The 18,483-nt window shown below is 42.6% G+C and overlaps 1 protein-coding gene across 1 annotated transcript in view; it reads right to left on the bottom strand.

Moving 5' to 3' along the window:
- LOC311239365 (adenylate cyclase type 1-like) overlaps positions 1-18,275 on the bottom strand; it is a gene marked incomplete at both ends in the record, with an annotated part of 247,961 nt that extends 229,686 nt beyond the window's left edge. The window contains 1 exon segment of the mRNA XM_084327672.1: positions 17,667-18,275. Within this exon segment, the coding sequence (XP_084183798.1) occupies positions 17,667-18,275 (609 nt within the window).
- Positions 18,276-18,483: the final 208 nt, after the last annotated feature.

Raw genomic sequence — 18,483 nt, 5'->3', positions numbered from 1 at the left:
CCTCCACTGATGTACAGTGACGAGTGAATCTGGTAGTTGGTTTATGACGTTACAAACACGAAATAACATTATACATTATGCTCCGCGAAATAACATTATACTGTAGTTAATCAGTCAGCAGCAGCCTCCACTGATGTTATGAAGTTACAAACGCGAAATAACATTATACTGTAGTTAATCAGTCAGCAGCGTCCACTGATGTTATGATGTTACAAACGCGAAATAACATTATACATTATGCTCCGCGAAATAACATTATACTGTAGTTAATCAGTCAGCAGCCTCCACTGATGTTATGACATTACAAACGCGAAATAACATTATACATTATGCTCCGCGAAATAACATTATACTGTAGTCAGGGACCGAAACTAAAGCCCGCCGCCCGCCAGGGGCGGGCTGTTTTTACCTTTGGCGCATGACACTTAGAGGGCTGCCCGCCGTGTGGCGTGTAGACGTGTAGTTCATAACTTCATAACGATACTCTTGTGCGAGTACAGATTATAGCCGCTCGTCTTTTTTTTCTCCGCCGCGAGATCGTTAAAAAACTACAAGTCCCACATCGCACTAGGTCCAATCACAGTAGAGTGACGTGACTGGTTTCATGAGGAAAAAAAGCAAATGACCAATCGGAAGCTATCATTTGACTTGTTTACTTCCATCTGCTCTAGTCTATATCGGACCTCCAAGAGTCTAACGTTACTGTTTAAACAATGACCCAGTCAACTATTCACTTTTAGTTTAATACATGACGAGGCATTGTCTAACGGTATCTAGCTGGCTAGCTACTGATAGCTGCTGATATCAATAAATGCTCCAGCAATAGTCTACTCGAGTGCATAATACCTCCGGTCCCTCGTTAGCTAGCTTAGCTAGCTCACGTTGATCCATATGTCCCAGTAAACTAAATTGTCTTAACGTTATCTACCGGGCTAGCAGTAGCTACAGATAGCTCCTGATATCAATGTCTTATAACATTGATTGGATGCGTATTCTAGCTGAGGGCATGTTGAATGTGATTTGACAAAAGAACGGTAACGTTATAAATAGGTCCAGCTGCATCGCCGGAGAATCCTTGCATGCTGAATGTAGGGTCTAGCTGAATATAGGGTCTAGCTGCAGGGCCGGATAATCCTTGCTGGAGCTGGAGGCTACTCAAGTATACACACAGACAGTGGAGCTGTTTGCAGATAGCAAGCATTTTGACTTATTGCGTGGTGGCGATGTCTCGCAGATAATACAACTACAAGTATGATTATATAATATATATTTTATTTAAAAAAAAATGTTTTATATAAAATATATATATATTTTTTTTTAATCAAAAAAATGTTGGCAGGTAAGAAATATGCTTGGCGGGTAGACTCTTCCCATCTACCCGCCACTGGCCGGTGAGTCAAAAAGTTAATTTCGCTCCCTGACTGTAGTTAATCAGTCAGCAGCCTCCACTAATGTTATGACATTACAAACGCGAAATAACATTATACATTATGCTCCGCGAAATAACATTATACTGTAGTTAATCAGTCAGCAGCCTCCACTAATGTTATGACATTACAAACGCAAAATAACATTATACATTATGCTCCGCGAAATAACATTATACTGTAGTTAATCAGTCAGCAGCCTCCACTGATGTTATGACATTACAAACGCGAAATAACATTATACATTATGCTCCGCGAAATAACATTATACATTATGCTCCGCGCGCCATTCATTTCATTTGGGATCTCTGCCGCTTGCAGGGACGGCTGCCGCGCGCGGCAAAAGGGGACAGGGGGTCGTAGCCAATCAGAGAAAAGCTGAACACAAGTTGGTTGCCTTTAATATTCACGTGGCCAGGAAGCGTGTTCTCGTACACCTGAATTTGCATACAGACACGCCCAGTGATGCAGTGGTGGTCCCACGCGGTACCACGCCGTCCTAGCAGTTTTTTCTGAGCAGAAGTACGCGCACGGATGTGCACGCGCGCGCACACAAAAATGCGTTCACAACTTTCACTCACTCGTCGCGCCGTGCGCCAAGTACGGCACCTATCTATCACCTAGACTTTGCATAATAATAGGATACCAATAACATAACAAAGAACGAGAAGTGCAAAACCAAAATACAAGCCCTGTGGGGGTTTGCTTGATCTGTGGAGCTCTCACTATGTGACAAATGGTCCCGGCTGGAAGGATATGGGGGTAGATTTCTATCAAAAATAAACAAACGCAAAAGTAGAATCCACAATCGTAAAAACTATCCACACACACACACCTCAGAATCCACAATCGTAAAAACGATCCACACAAACACACCTCTCAATTTGTGTTTCATAAATCATAAAAACACGCTTGATTTGTTTATATTTACGTACGGAATTCTAAAAACAGCTTGATCTGGTTAGATTTATGTACGGAATTCTAAGGACATGCTTGATCAACTTGGAGTTACGTACGGAATTTTGAGACAAATATTTCGCTGTTTTCCCCGTGGGGATTCGTGTGTGACGCTTCTTCTTCTTAGAGGTCCATCAAAAATAAACAAACGCAGAAGTAGAATCCACAATCGTAAAAACGATCCACACACACACCTCTCAATCTGTGTTTCATAAAACACGCTTGATTTGTTTATATTTACGTACGGAATTCTAAAAACAGCTTGATCTGGTTAGATTTACGTACGGAATTCTAAGGACATGCTTGATCAGCTTGGAGTTACGGACAGAATTTTGAGACAAATATTCCACTGTTTTCCCGGCGGGGATTCGTGTGTGAAGCTTCTTCTTCTTCGGCGCTACCGAACACGGCCCGAGGTGTCTCTGGCTCATGAGCGCTACCAGTGGCCAAAATCGCACATTATCTGTAATGTATCCGAATGGATAATAAAGATACATACTTATCATGGCATACAGGTATACACTATACAGGTATATAATCCATGCTGTAATGGAGCACGGTGCCAGGAACCAGCAAGCTGGATGGGTAAGTACAGTAAATATATGATGGGCAAACAGGGTATATGAATACCTACATTGGTAGCTTCAGCTAGCTAATTGTGTAGCTAGCTGGTCACATGTTATGATGAATTGAAAATCTGTTAATAACGTTTTCAATCAATCAATCAATCAATCAATAGCATGCAGGTGTAGCCCACAATAACTGTATGCAATACGTTAAAGCTAATTACCTTAGCATATTTGACATGTACTGTACAGTGTCATGTACAGTAACTGACTTATGTTTAATCAACACAAATAGAACAAATAAACTATGGGATTAGAAAACGACAAGGCTAAATGGATTCAGATTAATAATGTATACACGTTTAGGGAAATATTTGGGGTGGATGAATTTATTTATATGTATGAGAACTAGAGACTCACATCACCGTACCGACTATCTTGTTTCTTTGCACTAGAGACTCATATCACTGGACTCTCACCACTGGACTATCTTGTGTTTGTACTTTTTATATTACTATATTGTATTTGTATTGTGAAGCTATGCATCCCCGGATCCCCCACCCTGTATGCCCCCCCCATGCTGCTTTGACACCCGAATTTCCCCCAAGGGAATCAATAAAGGATTATCTTATCTTAATCAGATTGTAAATTATTGTTGGAGAGCCATATTAATATTAGCTTACCCTCATTCAAGCAGAAGGGATTATATATAGGTAAATACAAAAGGAGATTTTCTTTACATATAGTGTAAAATATAGCAAAGTTGAATTGTCCCCTCACAGGTTTTTCCTTTCTCCGTAGGAATTGTTAAAACAGCACATCATGGCGAGGTTGCAAGACCGCCTTTCACACGTGCTCCAGCACCCACCAGTGGATATCGACTATCTTGAGTTTGTGTGCAGTCAGGAAATGGTTTTTATTGATGCCATATCACAGCACATTCAAATGTCTGAGGGTTTTATGGAATGTTTGACAGAGCTGCACAACATGATTCAGAGACACAGACAACCAACTGCCACCTCCAGAATACACCTGGAAAGAGGACCTGGACGCCCAAGGGTAGTAGTCGACATGGATCGCTTGGTTAATCTCCTTGAGATAGGGCTGCCTGTGGCTTGCATCGCCAATTTGTTGGGGGTGTCATATGCCACCCTCTACAGAAGGATGCAAGACAACAACATATCAGTCAGGGCATTGTACACCACCTGTACCGATGAAGAGCTGGATGCAATGGTCACAGAAATTAAGACGAGGATGCCCCATGTCGGCTATCGACTTGTGAAAGGGAGTCTGCAGGCACAGGGACACCGTCTGCAATGGGACAGAGTCAGAGCATCCATGCACCGTGTGGACAGTCTTGGGGTTTTGTCCAGAATGACTCAGTTGGGATGCGTCATCAGGCGTACATACTCTGTGTCCTGTCCAAAGTACCTTGTGCACATAGACACAAATCACAAGCTGATCAGGTAACCAGAGTTTAACGTTTTCTTTTCGTATATTATATATACAGGCATTAAAGCGTTCCGTCTTGAGACTGATTTCTGTACATTTTATATATATATTTATATAATATTTTGATTTTTTTTTTAATATAAAGTTTCCCAATAGGGAGGTATCAGTAGTATGTAGTAGTCGTAATAGTAATCCAGTCTATTTTAATTTTCTAAAAAATAAACTAGTTGAACACAGGTAACCACTTTTGCTTAATTTCTTTGATGGCTCAAATGTAGTCTCTAGTCGATTTTGTGTTTCGAGCACAACGTTCATCATAGATCTAGCCTTTTAATTTTGCTCTCAAAGTGCACCAGATTGATGCATTTAACTTTAAAACTTAAAAAGAAAAAAAATAAGTCAGGACAGTAGGCTCTACAAGTAGGCTCCCTTAAAACGCTAACGCTATAAAAAAATAAATACAGTGGAGGTTAAAATAAGAATATGACTTGGCCTATAAAACTGATTTTATTTTTTAAATAAACCTTACAGATGTCTTCCATAGACTGACAGGAATTGTGAAAAGTTGCCCAAATAGTGCAAGGAATAGCAATGCATGTCCCCTTTTAACTGCTGCATCATGAGATACTTGGTACTCAGCACCACACTCAGACCAAAATGTTTCCAGGGGCACTTCACTGAAACGAGCTCTCCAGGTGGTATCAGATGAGATTTAAATTTAAATTAGTTCTTCCAAGAGTTTGGATGGAGATGTGTCAGGAAGCTTTGTCTCAATGTTGTCTGTAAAGGGGTTCTTTATCCAGAGTAACTTGGTGATCCCTTTAGAATCCACAATCGTAAAAACGATCCACACACACCACTCAATCTGTATTTCATAAATCATAAAAACATGCATCCTACCTCACCATTTTTGTACCAGATGTACATACTGTAAATAGAGGTATACTGAACAATTGTTGTTTACACTTGTTTTACTTGACTCTTGACTTTCTATGTATCTGTTATTGTCTAGCACACTCTCAGGAGCAGAACAGAAAGAAACATTTCATGCAAGGTATTCTGTCTGTATGACAAATAATAAACGAACTTGAACTTAAACTTTTCTGTGTTTTATTAAATAATGATTTTCAGGGCGCCAGGGTGGTGCACCATGTAACTGTGCTGCAGTGCAACGTGGCCGTCCTGACCTTTGCTGAATTTCTTCCCCCATATCTCTCTCCCATCCTTCCTCTCTGCGGGACTTGTCCAATAAACAAAAGAAAAAGCTACCAAAGACATATTAAAGACTATTTTAAAAAGAATGATTTTCAGTTTTGAGAAATTGTCAAACGTATCCAAATATGGTATTTTTAGGGAAAACTGCAGCTGCAACAGATAGCACTTTAGTGATAATTTTCTGTAATCATATTCAAATTCAAATTCCCTCGATTTGATGTAGCCCCCACAGCATAGAAGAGGACGCTGGCCACTACAGACTGGTAGAATGACTGCAGCAGTCTATTGCAAACATTGAAGGACCGGGGTCTCCTCAGGAAGAACAGCCTGCTCTGTCCCTTCCTGTAGAGGGCCTCTGTGTTGTCCGACCAGTCCAGTTTATTGTTCAGGTGTACCCCAAGGAACTTATATGACCACCTCATCCTAAAACCCTATACTTTTGCCAATCTAAAGGCAGAGAGGAGGATGAGAAGGAAGCTGGCTGCTATCCTGGAGAATCCCTCCCACCCCCTCTATGACGAGCTAGTCAAGATGAGAAGCCCCCCCCCCCCCCCCACACTCACCGCCTCGGCCAGTCCTTCATACCAGCGGCCATCAGACTCCACAACAGTGGGCAGGGACTGCTACCAGACCTCCAACTAGGAACCTATAGCACCTCATGTGAATACTGTATACTTTATCAGATCATTTAGCATTTATAGATTATATATTATATTAGATTTACACCAAAACATCAAAAAACACTTTACAATTATTATATACTGTATGTATTTCTTAGATAATAAAGCTGCAGTGAGTGTTCATCAACTCATCTGGAATAAATGGGGACACTGCTCCATAAGCAATAAGTTAAAGCTAATTACCTTAGCATATTTGACATGTACAGTAACTGACTTATGTTTAATCAATACAAATATAACTAATAAACGATGGGATTAGAAACTACAAGGCTAAATTAATTCAGAATGCAGTTTGTTGAAATGTGGTGGCCGGACAAGATTTTTGTAATTTCTGTATCAAATATGAAAGATATGAATAATATATTACTTTGAGCATACCCACAAACAGATATTCATCATAAACCCATTCAAGTTAATTTTCAGACGGAATTGTTTTATTACTATCACTATAATTATGATAACTTTTGAACAATAAATTATATTTCTAATCTGTCAGCTGTTCTATATTGCCCACATAATTGTCTATATCCCTTACCCTCTAAGTTTCCTGCTAGCTTGTCAGTAAAGTGGTTGAAAATGGAGTTTGTTGAAATGTGGTGGCCCCGGACAAGATTTTTGGAATAATTTCTGTATCAAATATGAAAGATATTAATAATAATAATCATGATAATCATACAGATATTTTATATCATTTGAAAGCCCTATTTGTTATCTTCAAAATGGTACTATATATACTTTGAGCATTCATTTTCATAATGAAATGTTGATGCCTAATGATGGCTAAAGATAATGTGCGATTTTGGCCACTGGTAGCGCTCATGAGCCAGAGACACCTCGGGCCGTGTTCGGTAGCACCGAAGAAGAAGAAGCTTCACACACGAATCCCCGCCGGGAAAACAGTGGAATATTTGTCTCAAAATTCTGTCCGTAACTCCAAGCTGATCAAGCATGTCCTTAGAATTCCGTACATAAATCTAACCAGATCAAGCTGTTTTTAGAATTCCGTACGTAAATATAAACAAATCAAGCGTGTTTTATGAAACACAGATTGAGAGGTGTGTGTGTGGATCGTTTTTACGATTGTGGATTCTACTTCTGCGTTTGTTTATTTTTGATGGACCTCTAAGAAGAAGAAGCGTCACACACGAATCCCCACGGGGAAAACAGCGAAATATTTGTCTCAAAATTCCGTACGTAACTCCAAGTTGATCAAGCATGTCCTTAGAATTCCGTACATAAATCTAACCAGATTTATGATTGTGGATTCTGAGGTGTGTGTGTGTGGATAGTTTTTACGATTGTGGATTCTACTTTTGCGTTTGTTTATTTTTGATAGAAATCTACCCCCATAGAAGGATGAGGCATTAAGTTGTGCTTCAGAAGGAAACTGTCCTTCTGTAAACTAAGTTACATTGTTAATTTAGTTTGTATTTACTTTTCTAGTTTAAGTTAATTCAATTAAAGAAATTGTAACTACAATATTGTATCTACAATTACATTTAAAACATTGTTTGTTTTTCAACCATATCTGTTGACAATATAATTTCTTTATAAATTGAAGGCTACATCCTGCTACCTTTTTCAGCTTCTCTATTTCAAGGCAATATTTACAAAAAATAAACTAAACCTAGTAATTTCCTATACAAACATGTTTCCTACTATTTATGCATAATAATCATCTGTTCTGTGCGCACGCAAGGGAACATGTATGCACGTGTGCGCGCGGGAGCGAGCGTGCACGTGGCGTCCAGGCAGTTCTGATATTACGACTGCACCCCTGGACACGCCCCGCCAGCTCCTTATAAGGCAAAGGAGGCATGTGCAAAACAGTGAGAGGATCAGCATTGCATCTGCACCGTGCTGCTGACCCATTCAACAGGCAGCGCGGAAGCTATTTGCGACTGATCTCAAAATGAGATTAGATTCAAATATATTGTCATTATACAGCACAAGTACAATACAACATCCAACCAGAGTGCAAATGTAACAATAAAGTGCAATAGTAACATACAATGCACAGGTGATTAAACTGGGTAAAAAATATATAAATACTACTGAGTAATTGTGCATTTTATTTGGGCCAGGGTGGCCACAAGCACTTTCATCACCACCGCAGTCCTCTCCTGGCTGTTAGCGAACCTCTCCAGGCTGTTGGCGACCCTCTCCTGTCTGTCCAGCGTCGCCTGGCTGTTGGCACGTGTGGCACCGCTGGTAGATGGGGGGCAGTGGTGTACTTGTGCTATGATGACAATACATATGAATCTAATCAAATTAGCTGCCCCCCATCCACCAGCGCTGTCCCCCGTCTACCAGCGCTGCCACGTGTATTCTGACATAATACTGAAGTGTGTTTAGTTCTTGAGAGAAATTGTAAACTGTATCTAATAATAGTGACAACATCAAGTAAATCAAATTCATGTTTAAAGGCTTTAATCATCCTACATCCGTGCAATTAATTGCTGTCGGACTTGGACAGCAGTCTGCTGTCCAGGCAAAATGAGCAGTGGAATGTTGAACGGGGGGCAGAGCTGGTGGATGGGGGGGGGGGGGCTGAGGGGCACTGCTGGTGGATATCCAGGCAGTGGCAACGCGGTCCAGGCAATGCTGGACAGCCAGGAGAGGGTCGCTAACAGCCAGGAGAGGACTGTAGTGGTGATGGAAGTGACAGCAATCCCCAAGGACTTCTCCCACAGACAGCTGTTGAAAACACGGGCGCACACCGGTCTGTTCAACTTACGACTGCCTTTTCGAGTTACTGTAGTAAATCCTACATAAATCGTACTACAAATTTACAACATGAAGCCGTTCGAGAATGCGGAATAAATTCGTAAATCGAGTTACGAAGGAATTCATTGGTAACTTTCACATATGTCCGTTCGAGAATGAGGACCATTGTTTGGTGGGATCAAATCATATCTGATACATTTAAAACTAACAATATAGCCTTTTTATAGGCCAATTTTTTGGCAGATATGGATCAATCCACATCCTAACAATGTTCTTGTACTTCTTAGTCTAACACAATCTCGACTCCACAAAGTAATTTATTTCAACATATACATATTTGTGTGTGCACAATTGTTGAAACTTTGACTAGTAGATGATGGAAAATAGACCATTTCTAACTTTCATAACTTTCATAATTTCATAATAATATCTCAATGTCACAATTAAATTTGTTACTAACATAAACAAAAACGTGTACAATATCAAAATGCATTAGAAACTCAGGTTTAGTTGGCATGTCTAGCCTTGTATCAAGAGCTCACTCAGTCACTTTTGATCATCATTGGTGGGGTGACACATCTTGGATTACAGATTGCAGCTTTAAATTGACCATATCAATGTGGGGGTATTCACATACTAGCCCCTTTCGTGACTGTGATGCACGCCAACAAGGTTTGGCCGAGTGAATCCACAGTCCCTTGCTCCTCAATAGGAAACCACATTAGATTTACTCTGAAGAACTGGTCCGACGCGAAACGTTCGTTATACAAGTATCGCAGAGAAATTTCAAAGGTACTCACAGTTGCACAAGGGTCTTGGACAGAGAATCGCAATGGTTTGAAAGCTTGGCTTGCTAATAAACATTTTAAATAACTTTTATAAACATCACCGAGACGGCAATGCGGCTCTGCAGATATACCCTACTCCTCATTGCGGCGTTCGGGGGAGAGCAGCCATACGTTCTTCGTTCTTTACACGTTTATAAAAATTATTTAAAATGTTTATTAGCAACGCCGAGCTTTCAAACCGTTGCGATTCTCTGTCCAAGACCATCGTGCAACATGTGAGTACCTTTGAAATTTCTCTGCGATACTTGTATAACGAATGTTTCGTGTCGGACCAGTTCTTCAGAGTAAATCTAGGGTGGTTTCCTATTGAGGAGCAAGGGACTGTGGATTCACTCAGCCAAACCTTGTTGGCGTGCATCACATTCACGAAAGGGGCTAATTCACATACATTCTCCGAAGAGTTTGATCTGTAAATTGAAAATGTGCTATTGGAACATTCTTAACCCACTGTAAGTTGAAATATAGATATGTTTACAAACATTACCAATGTAAACAGACATGTTAGAGCTGTACAATAGAGAAAATCCTATTTAAATAAATAAATATGTCTCCAGTGCCCCTGTGTGGGGCGAACCATTTGTTCATGGTGTGGATAACTGAATGGGCCCTATAACCCATGCCTATGAAACCATAACCATGTCTTTCATCTCTCAATATAGGATGTTTCAGGTATAGAGTCATGCAAGCAGGGATGCAAGCTACCCACCATAGACAGTATATTCACGAGCCAGTATATTCACGAGCCACCCAAACCACAAACTGTTTGAGCTCATGCCGTCTAAACTATCACATGAGCATGTACACATAAAAACACCTTAAGTGACTTACACACCACACAAGCACACTTATTACACACACACACACACACACACACACACACACACACACACACACACACACACACACACACACACACACACACACACACACACACACACAGGGCCGCCTCAGGGAGTGTGCGAGCAGTGCGGTCGCACAGGGCCTCGCGGGAAGGGGGGCATCGCACTTTTTCTTTTTTTTTTTTTTCTTTTTTTTTAGGCCCCGAGGCCCCCCTTCCCGCGAGGCCCTTTTTCATCACAGACCTAAAATCTAGTTTTGCTTATATGCTTATATATTTCACATTAGACACGTTTGTAGAATGTGTCTGACTTGTTCCTGGCTCTGCGGCTCTGCAGCAGACATACTCACTATTGGAGCTCTGGGGCTCTGCAGCAGACATACTATTGGTTTCAACGAAGGGAGGGGTTACATGTGTACAGTCGGCCGGCGTGCGTCAGCTGCGTTTGACTATTTCGCACGTGCAGCATTGGAGGTTATGCTTATGCCAGCCAAGACGAAGAGGCCGGTCGTTCGGCAGATGGACTGAAGATGAAAGTTGTTGCATGTTAGACAGTTCAGTCAGGCTAGCCATGTCGGCTTAGCTAAAGGCAGGGACAACTAGTTAGCTTTAGCTACGTTATAATATCGAGTGCTAACGTGTGGTTCAGTCGGGATAGCCATGTTGGCTAGTAGCTAGCTTAGCTAAAGGCTAACTAGCGTTAGCTAACCTAGAGAGAGCACATGCAGCATTGTTATGCCAAGATGAAGAGGACGGTCGTTCGGCAGATGAACTTCGTCAACTCCACGCGGTTGTCTCCATCCTCTTGGACGTTTGGTGAGTTTTTAATGCACTCTATTCTATTCCCTGCCGTGGATATATCTCTCTCTCTCTCTCTCTCTCTCGGGCCGGCTAGCTATTGTGGCTAAGGCTAACGTTATGTTGGCTAACGTTATGTTGAGCCAAGCGGGCCGGCTAGCTAACGTAGCTAACGTTATATTGAGCAAACGGGCCGGCTAGCTGTTGTAGCTAATGTTATATTGAGCCAAAGCGGGCCGGCTAGCTAACGTAGCTAACGTTATATTGAGCCAAACGGGCCGGCTAGCTGTTGTAGCTAATGTTATATTGAGCCAAGCGGGCCGGCTAGCTAACGTAGCTAACGTTATATTGAGCCAAACAGGCCGGCTAGCTGTTGTAGCTAATGTTATATTGAGCCAAGCGGGCCGGCTAGCTAACGTAGCTAACGTTATATTGAGCCAAACGGGCCGGCTAGCTGTTGTAGCTAATGTTATATTGAGCCAAAGCGGGCCGGCTAGCTAACGTAGCTAACGTTATATTGAGCCAAACGGGCCGGCTAGCTGTTGTAGCTAATGTTATATTGAGCCAAGCGGGCCGGCTAGCTAACGTAGCTAACGTTATATTGAGCCAAACAGGCCGGCTAGCTGTTGTAGCTAATGTTATATTGAGCCAAGCGGGCCGGCTAGCTAACGTAGCTAACGTTATATTGAGCCAAACGGGCCGGCTAGCTGTTGTAGCTAATGTTATATTGAGCCAAAGCGGGCCGGCTAGCTAACGTAGCTAACGTTATATTGAGCCAAACGGGCCGGCTAGCTGTTGTAGCTAATGTTATATTGAGCCAAAGCGGGCCGGCTAGCTAACGTAGCTAACGTTATATTGAGCCAAATGGGCCGGCTAGCTGTTGTAGCTAACGGTGTGTACCTGGTGTCAGTACCTGGCTACTCTATTTGCAGTTAGCCTATTTTGCTGATGTCGGCCGTTGGCTCCTTGCTACTTTGTTTTCTCTGGTATAGACCCTCTTCTCTTTGGATTTAAGTGTTGATCTTTGTCCTTTTGGATCTATGTATATTCATGTTGCCTTTGTGAAGTTATCTTTTCCTTCTGTTTTGTTCTTCCATTAAAAGTTGAATATCCTTTAGGGGCTCATCTTAGCTGTCTTGCTTATCTCTCTCATACATGCTCTCTCTCTAACACACACACACACAGACATGCTCTCTCTCTCTAACACACAAACACACATGCTCTCTCTCTCTCTTTCTAACACACACAGACATGCTCTATATCTCTCTCTAACACACAAAATGACATGCTCTCTCTCTCTATATTTCTCTCTCTTTCTAACACACATATACATGCTCTCTCTCTAACACACACACACAAACAGACATGCTCTCTCTATCTCTCTCTTTCTAACACACACAGACATGCTCTATCTATCTCTCTCTCTTCAATTCAAATGGGCTTTATTTCACATTCTTGTATTTCTCCCAGTAGGAGTTTTGAGTTATTGTCCATGTTTTTAAAGTCTCTTTGGGTGTTTGCAATTTGTGGGAAGTATATGTCTTGGTATAGTGGGCAGGTTGTTAAGAAGTGGAGCTTGGTTTCCACCTCATCTTGTGTGCAGTGGGTCTGTCTTTGCTTGGGAGCCAGGTCTGCCTATGGCGGCCTTTCTCGATGGCTAGGCTGTGCTCGCTGAGTCTGTACCTAGTCAAGGATCTTCTTAGTATTGGGTCAGTCACAGTGCTCAGGTATTCTGCCACTGTGTACTCTCTGTTTAGGGCCAAATAGCATTTCAATTTGCTCTGGTTTTGGGTTGTTTCTTTCCAATGTCTCTCTCTCTCTCTCTCTCTCTCTCTCTCTCTCTCTCTCTCTCTCTCTCTCTCTCTCTCTCTCTCTGGCCTTGCTCTGGTGGAGGGTCAGGGGCATTGCCGGGTCTGTGCAGCGATAACACTGTATATTGACTGTAGAACGGGAGCTCTCTCTCGCTCTCTCTCTTGCTATATGTTGACTGTATCATGCCCAGTCTCGGGCAGCGCTATTATTTAAGAATATGTTGACTGTATGAAAAAAAAAATTTACCTTTTAGGGGGGGGCCTCGCGTTTAAATCTCGCACAGGGCCTCGCATTTCTCCCAGGCGGCCCTGCACACACACACACACACACACACACACACACACACACACACACACACACACACACACACACACACACACACACACACACACACTGCTGCTACTTACACTTATTTCTTTTTTTCCCCCACTGTTTCTTACCTTGTAAAAAAAAAAAACATGCAGTACCTTGTTTTGCATAGTGTGTATAGATTGTTGTGTATTGTTGTTTACAAATTGACTATGGTTGAGGAGCTGGGAAAAACAAGCATCTCGCGAATGTATGTATGTAAACTGTGACAATAAAATAATCTGAATCTGAATCATGGAGCACAAGGACCTCTGTGGTGGTGAGCTGAGGGGTTTGGGACCTGGGTGGGAGGATGGGTTCAGGCTTTGGATTGTGTGGTGTGAGGCCACTGAGCTCATCTCCTAGCTTAATGGATTAGCTATCCCATGCAGTTGACACTGTCCTTCACACTCACACTGGCCTGCCTATATGGGAATCTCAGAGCATTGACAGACTGCAGTCTACCATAGGAGAACACACCACCTGGAAGAGAACACGGCTCACTCCATAATAGTGGAGAAGATAAACAGAACAAAGCCCAGTTTCCCCTCCAGTAAATATACTGTATTCTTGTTTTACTGTGTCCTGAATCATAGATTCACATATAGAAGCTAGACATTTTCAATTTCCCATACAGGGCTTGACTGATGCAGATTTATCTCCGCTCCTCACACCTGATGGTAGAATGAAAGGTGTGTGTGTGTGTGGGTGGGTGTGTGTGTGGGTGGGTGGGGGTGGGGGCGTCAGAGACAGAGAGAAAAGTAAGTGAGTGAGTGAGTGAGTGAGTGAGTGAGTGAGTGAGTGAGTGAGTGAGTGAGTGAGTGAGTGAGTGAGTGAGTGAGTGAGTGAGTGAGTGAGTGAGTGAGTGAGTGAGTGAGTGAGTGAGTGAGTGAGTGAGTGAGTGAGTGAGTGAGTGAGTGAGTGAGTGAGTGAGTGAGTGAGTGAGTGAGTGAGTGAGTGAGTGAGTGAGTGAGTGAGTGAGTGAGTGAGTGAGTGAGTGAGTGAGTGAGTGAGTGAGTGAGTGAGTGAGTGAGTGAGTGAGTGAGTGAGTGAGTGAGTGAGTGAGTGAGACGGACGGACGGACGGACGGACGGACAGATAGATAGATAGATAGATAGATAGATAGATAGATAGATAGATAGATAGATAGATAGATAGATAGATAGATAGATAGATAGATAGATAGATAGATAGATAGATAGATAGATAGATAGATAGATAGATAGATAGATAGATAGATAGATAGATAGATAGATAGATAGATAGGCAGGCAGGCAGGCAGGCAGGCAGGCAGGCAGGCAGGCAGACAGACAGACAGACAGACAGACAGACAGACAGACAGACAGACAGACAGACAGACAGACAGACAGACAGACAGACAGACAGACAGACAGACAGACAGACAGACAGACAGACAGACAGACAGACAGACAGACAGACAGACAGACAGACAGACAGACAGACAGACAGACAGACAGACAGACAGACAGAGAGTACTAGAGAGAGTATAACTGTACATAACTGTACAACTCTGCCAACGACGAAAGGGCCTACCTGGAAGAGGTAGAGAACCTGTCACAATGGTGTCAGGAGAACTGCCTCTCCCTGAACGTCAGCAAAACAAAAGAGATGATTGTGGACTTCAGGAGGTCTGGGGTCAAGGACTACAGCCCCCTCAGCATCGACGGGGCACCGGTTGAGAGAGTGAACAGTTTCAAGTACCTCGGAGCCCACATATCCGAGGATTTGACATGGACCACACACATTGACAGTGTTGTGAAGAAGGCACGACAACGCCTCTACTTCCTCAGGTGCCTAAGGAAGTTCCAAGTCAGTCAGAAGATCCTTAGGAACTTCTACTCATGTACAATAGAGAGCATCCTGACTGGCAACATCACCTCCTGGTTTGGGAATAGCACTGCACAAGACCGTAGCAGACTACAAAGAGTGACACGTTCAGCCGAACGCACAATTGGAGGGGGGCTTCCCACCCTCCAGAACATTTACAACAAGCGGTGCAAGGGGAAGGCTAAGAGAATTATTAAGGACTCGAGCCACCCGAACAACTGCCTCTTTGAACTGCTGCGGTCAGGCAAGCGATACCGGAGTCTTAAGGCGAGCACAGAAAGACTCAGAAGAAGCTTCTATCCCCAGGCCATCAGGCTGCTAAACGAACAATAAACACTATGCAACAACCATCAAATGCACACAGCACACACACCCACACGCACACACTCACTTAAACAAACAACACACTGCAGCACCCACTCTCCACACTTTAGATCACACAAACACACTTTATATTTATTGATAAAGGATTTGCACTACAACTCGTACACCTACTGTAAATCGTACCTAAATTGCACCTCATCCTATTTCTGCCTTGCACTATATAGTATTGTATATTAGTACACTACACAGTATTGTATATTATATGGTAACTCAGTTACGTCTATTCTGCATCGAACATTGTACATATGTCTATACTGAACACTGTGACCTCATTTTTTTTTTACTCTAATTTACATGCTATACTATGTTATTTTATTTCATACTTATCTTGTCTTGCACAGTCTCTGGAGCGTAACAGTAAGAAGCATTTTGTATAAAAGTATTCTGTACTTCTGTATGACAACTATTAAAGAAACTTGAAACTTGAGTGATGTACCAATGCAGTTCAGAAACAACATGCCTTTGCCATAAAACCTAGCAGCGTATATGTGTCTGACCCTCAGACTTGTCCTATAGTTCTGCTGGGAAGCCATCACTTTGGTTCTGCATCAAGGACTTTCCAGCCACATGTGGGTCTGAACTATAGACCACCAATTCCCTGGGAAACAGAGGTATGTGTGTATAGTAGAGGCTCCAGTCTGCACCGTTACACATATTGTTGTTTTGCTTTTTGTTCATTTTCTTTTTCTCCTTTCATGTTTTGTTCTGTCCAAGTTGGTGCTATACTGTCTGTGGGGCCAAATCTACTGAATTCACACGTTTTTTTTTTTTTTTTTTTTTTTTTAAGTTTTATAAAGTCATCATGATCAAGACTGACAATTATTATTTTAATGCTGTGTGGAAGAACAGGTCTGACTATGGTCGAGCGGCATGAAACGGGAATTTGTTAATACAGTTTTATTTTTTTCCGGGATACAGGAGTAGCCCATCAAATAATATACTATACTTACTATATATATTAAATGTATATAATGCGAAAAATGCCATATAGTTAAATACCAAATGCAGCACAGACTCTTCGAATAATGTACATTGAGATATGGAGTGGCAATCCAATTTTATGTAAAATGGAGCTGAAACATTTTGGTAGGCTAATAGTGTCAGTCCTGCATGCTTTCATACAGCTAGGCCACATTATGGCCCACAAAATGTATGGCACAATATGAGGCTCGCTACAGTATGTCTTCCTCTCCCTTAAATATAAAGTTATATTCTGGTAAGCGAGTTTGTTTCTTTCAAAAAGTAGGCCTACTTAAGAGAGTGCTCGCGAAAACGTTGATGATTTGATACATGCACCTATACATCAACCACGTCATAAGACGTCTGTGTTCAGATCCAGCTTCTAAACCCTTGGCATGGACTCTCAAAGAGGCTATATTCAAATGGAATTAGTAAATTGGGTTTATGTCTTTGCAATATTTGCTTCTTTCTTTCTTTCCTTCTTTCTTTTTTTAAAGTAACAGCGCATAACAGAATTACAGTCTGACGTGGTCACAACACAGTTTATGCAGATGACGCCAAGCTAAACATAAGGAACTGTCCATGGTGCTACTGCCCTTTAGAGCGAGCTACCCTGTCACTGTATCTTTCCTTTTGCCTTCGTTTTGGAGACATAATAACCAAGCATTGTATAGCTGGTACAAAATGTAAGAAAAGAAAGAAAAACAAAGACATTCACACCAAAAAGTCCTGTGAATCACTATTGATTTTGCACGAGACCGCAATAAACACGAATGTTGAAGTAGACGGCCGGGGGTCATACTCACCGTTCTCCACAGTTTCTGCGTTTTGACCGTGACCGAAGTGGCTGTCACAATGATGTGCGAGATGGAGACCATTATTCCAAACACCACAGCTAAAAGTGTCCGCACGGGCAGGAGCGCGTAGGCGACGAAGGTGACCAGAATGAGCTGCCACATGCCCTGCTCCGGTGCGGTCTGGGGCTCCATCCCCACCGCGCCGAGGGAGAAGGGGCAGCAGAGGAAGGAGAACGTGAATGCGAAGAGCAAGGTCAGGTTAACAATCTGTTGCAGCTGAATCACCTGCAGGTACTTGACGTTAGTGACAATGAACAAGGAGACGAAGATGATACAGTGGACCGGATGGGACCCCTTGGAGATGGTGAGACTGGGGCCGGACAGCAACTCCACCACGGCCAGTGTGGATGCCATGACGATGAGCACGGCCAGGGCTTTGAGAGTGGACGTCTGCTCCAGTTTCAGATTATAGTTCTGAAACAGTGACTCCAGTTCCTTGCAGTCGAACTCGTCCTCGCATACGATGGTGGTCAGAGGGACGCCCGGTGGACAATGACTTCTCTTTCGCCGGGTTTTGACTTTCTGAAACGGTATTTCCTCCATGTCAGGGCCATTCATAAACCGAAAATCAGTTCACAGCCTAAGTCTACGAAACACCGGACCCCGCGCTACTGACCGAAGCCGGGGATGAAGGCGCGGGGCAGGCGAGAGGCAAAGCGTCCCAGATAGCGTAGACTGGCCAGTGGCCAAAGACCGAGTGAAATCTCCAGACGCGCACCACGCACTATCCACAGGTTGAAATCTGTTGTTCGTCGAGGTCCGTTAC

This window comes from Notolepis coatsorum (assembly GCF_963971535.1).
Source record: "Notolepis coatsorum genome assembly, chromosome: 13".
Taxonomy (NCBI): domain Eukaryota; kingdom Metazoa; phylum Chordata; class Actinopteri; order Aulopiformes; family Paralepididae; genus Notolepis; species Notolepis coatsorum.
This window is presented reverse-complemented; position numbering and strand designations above follow the sequence as displayed.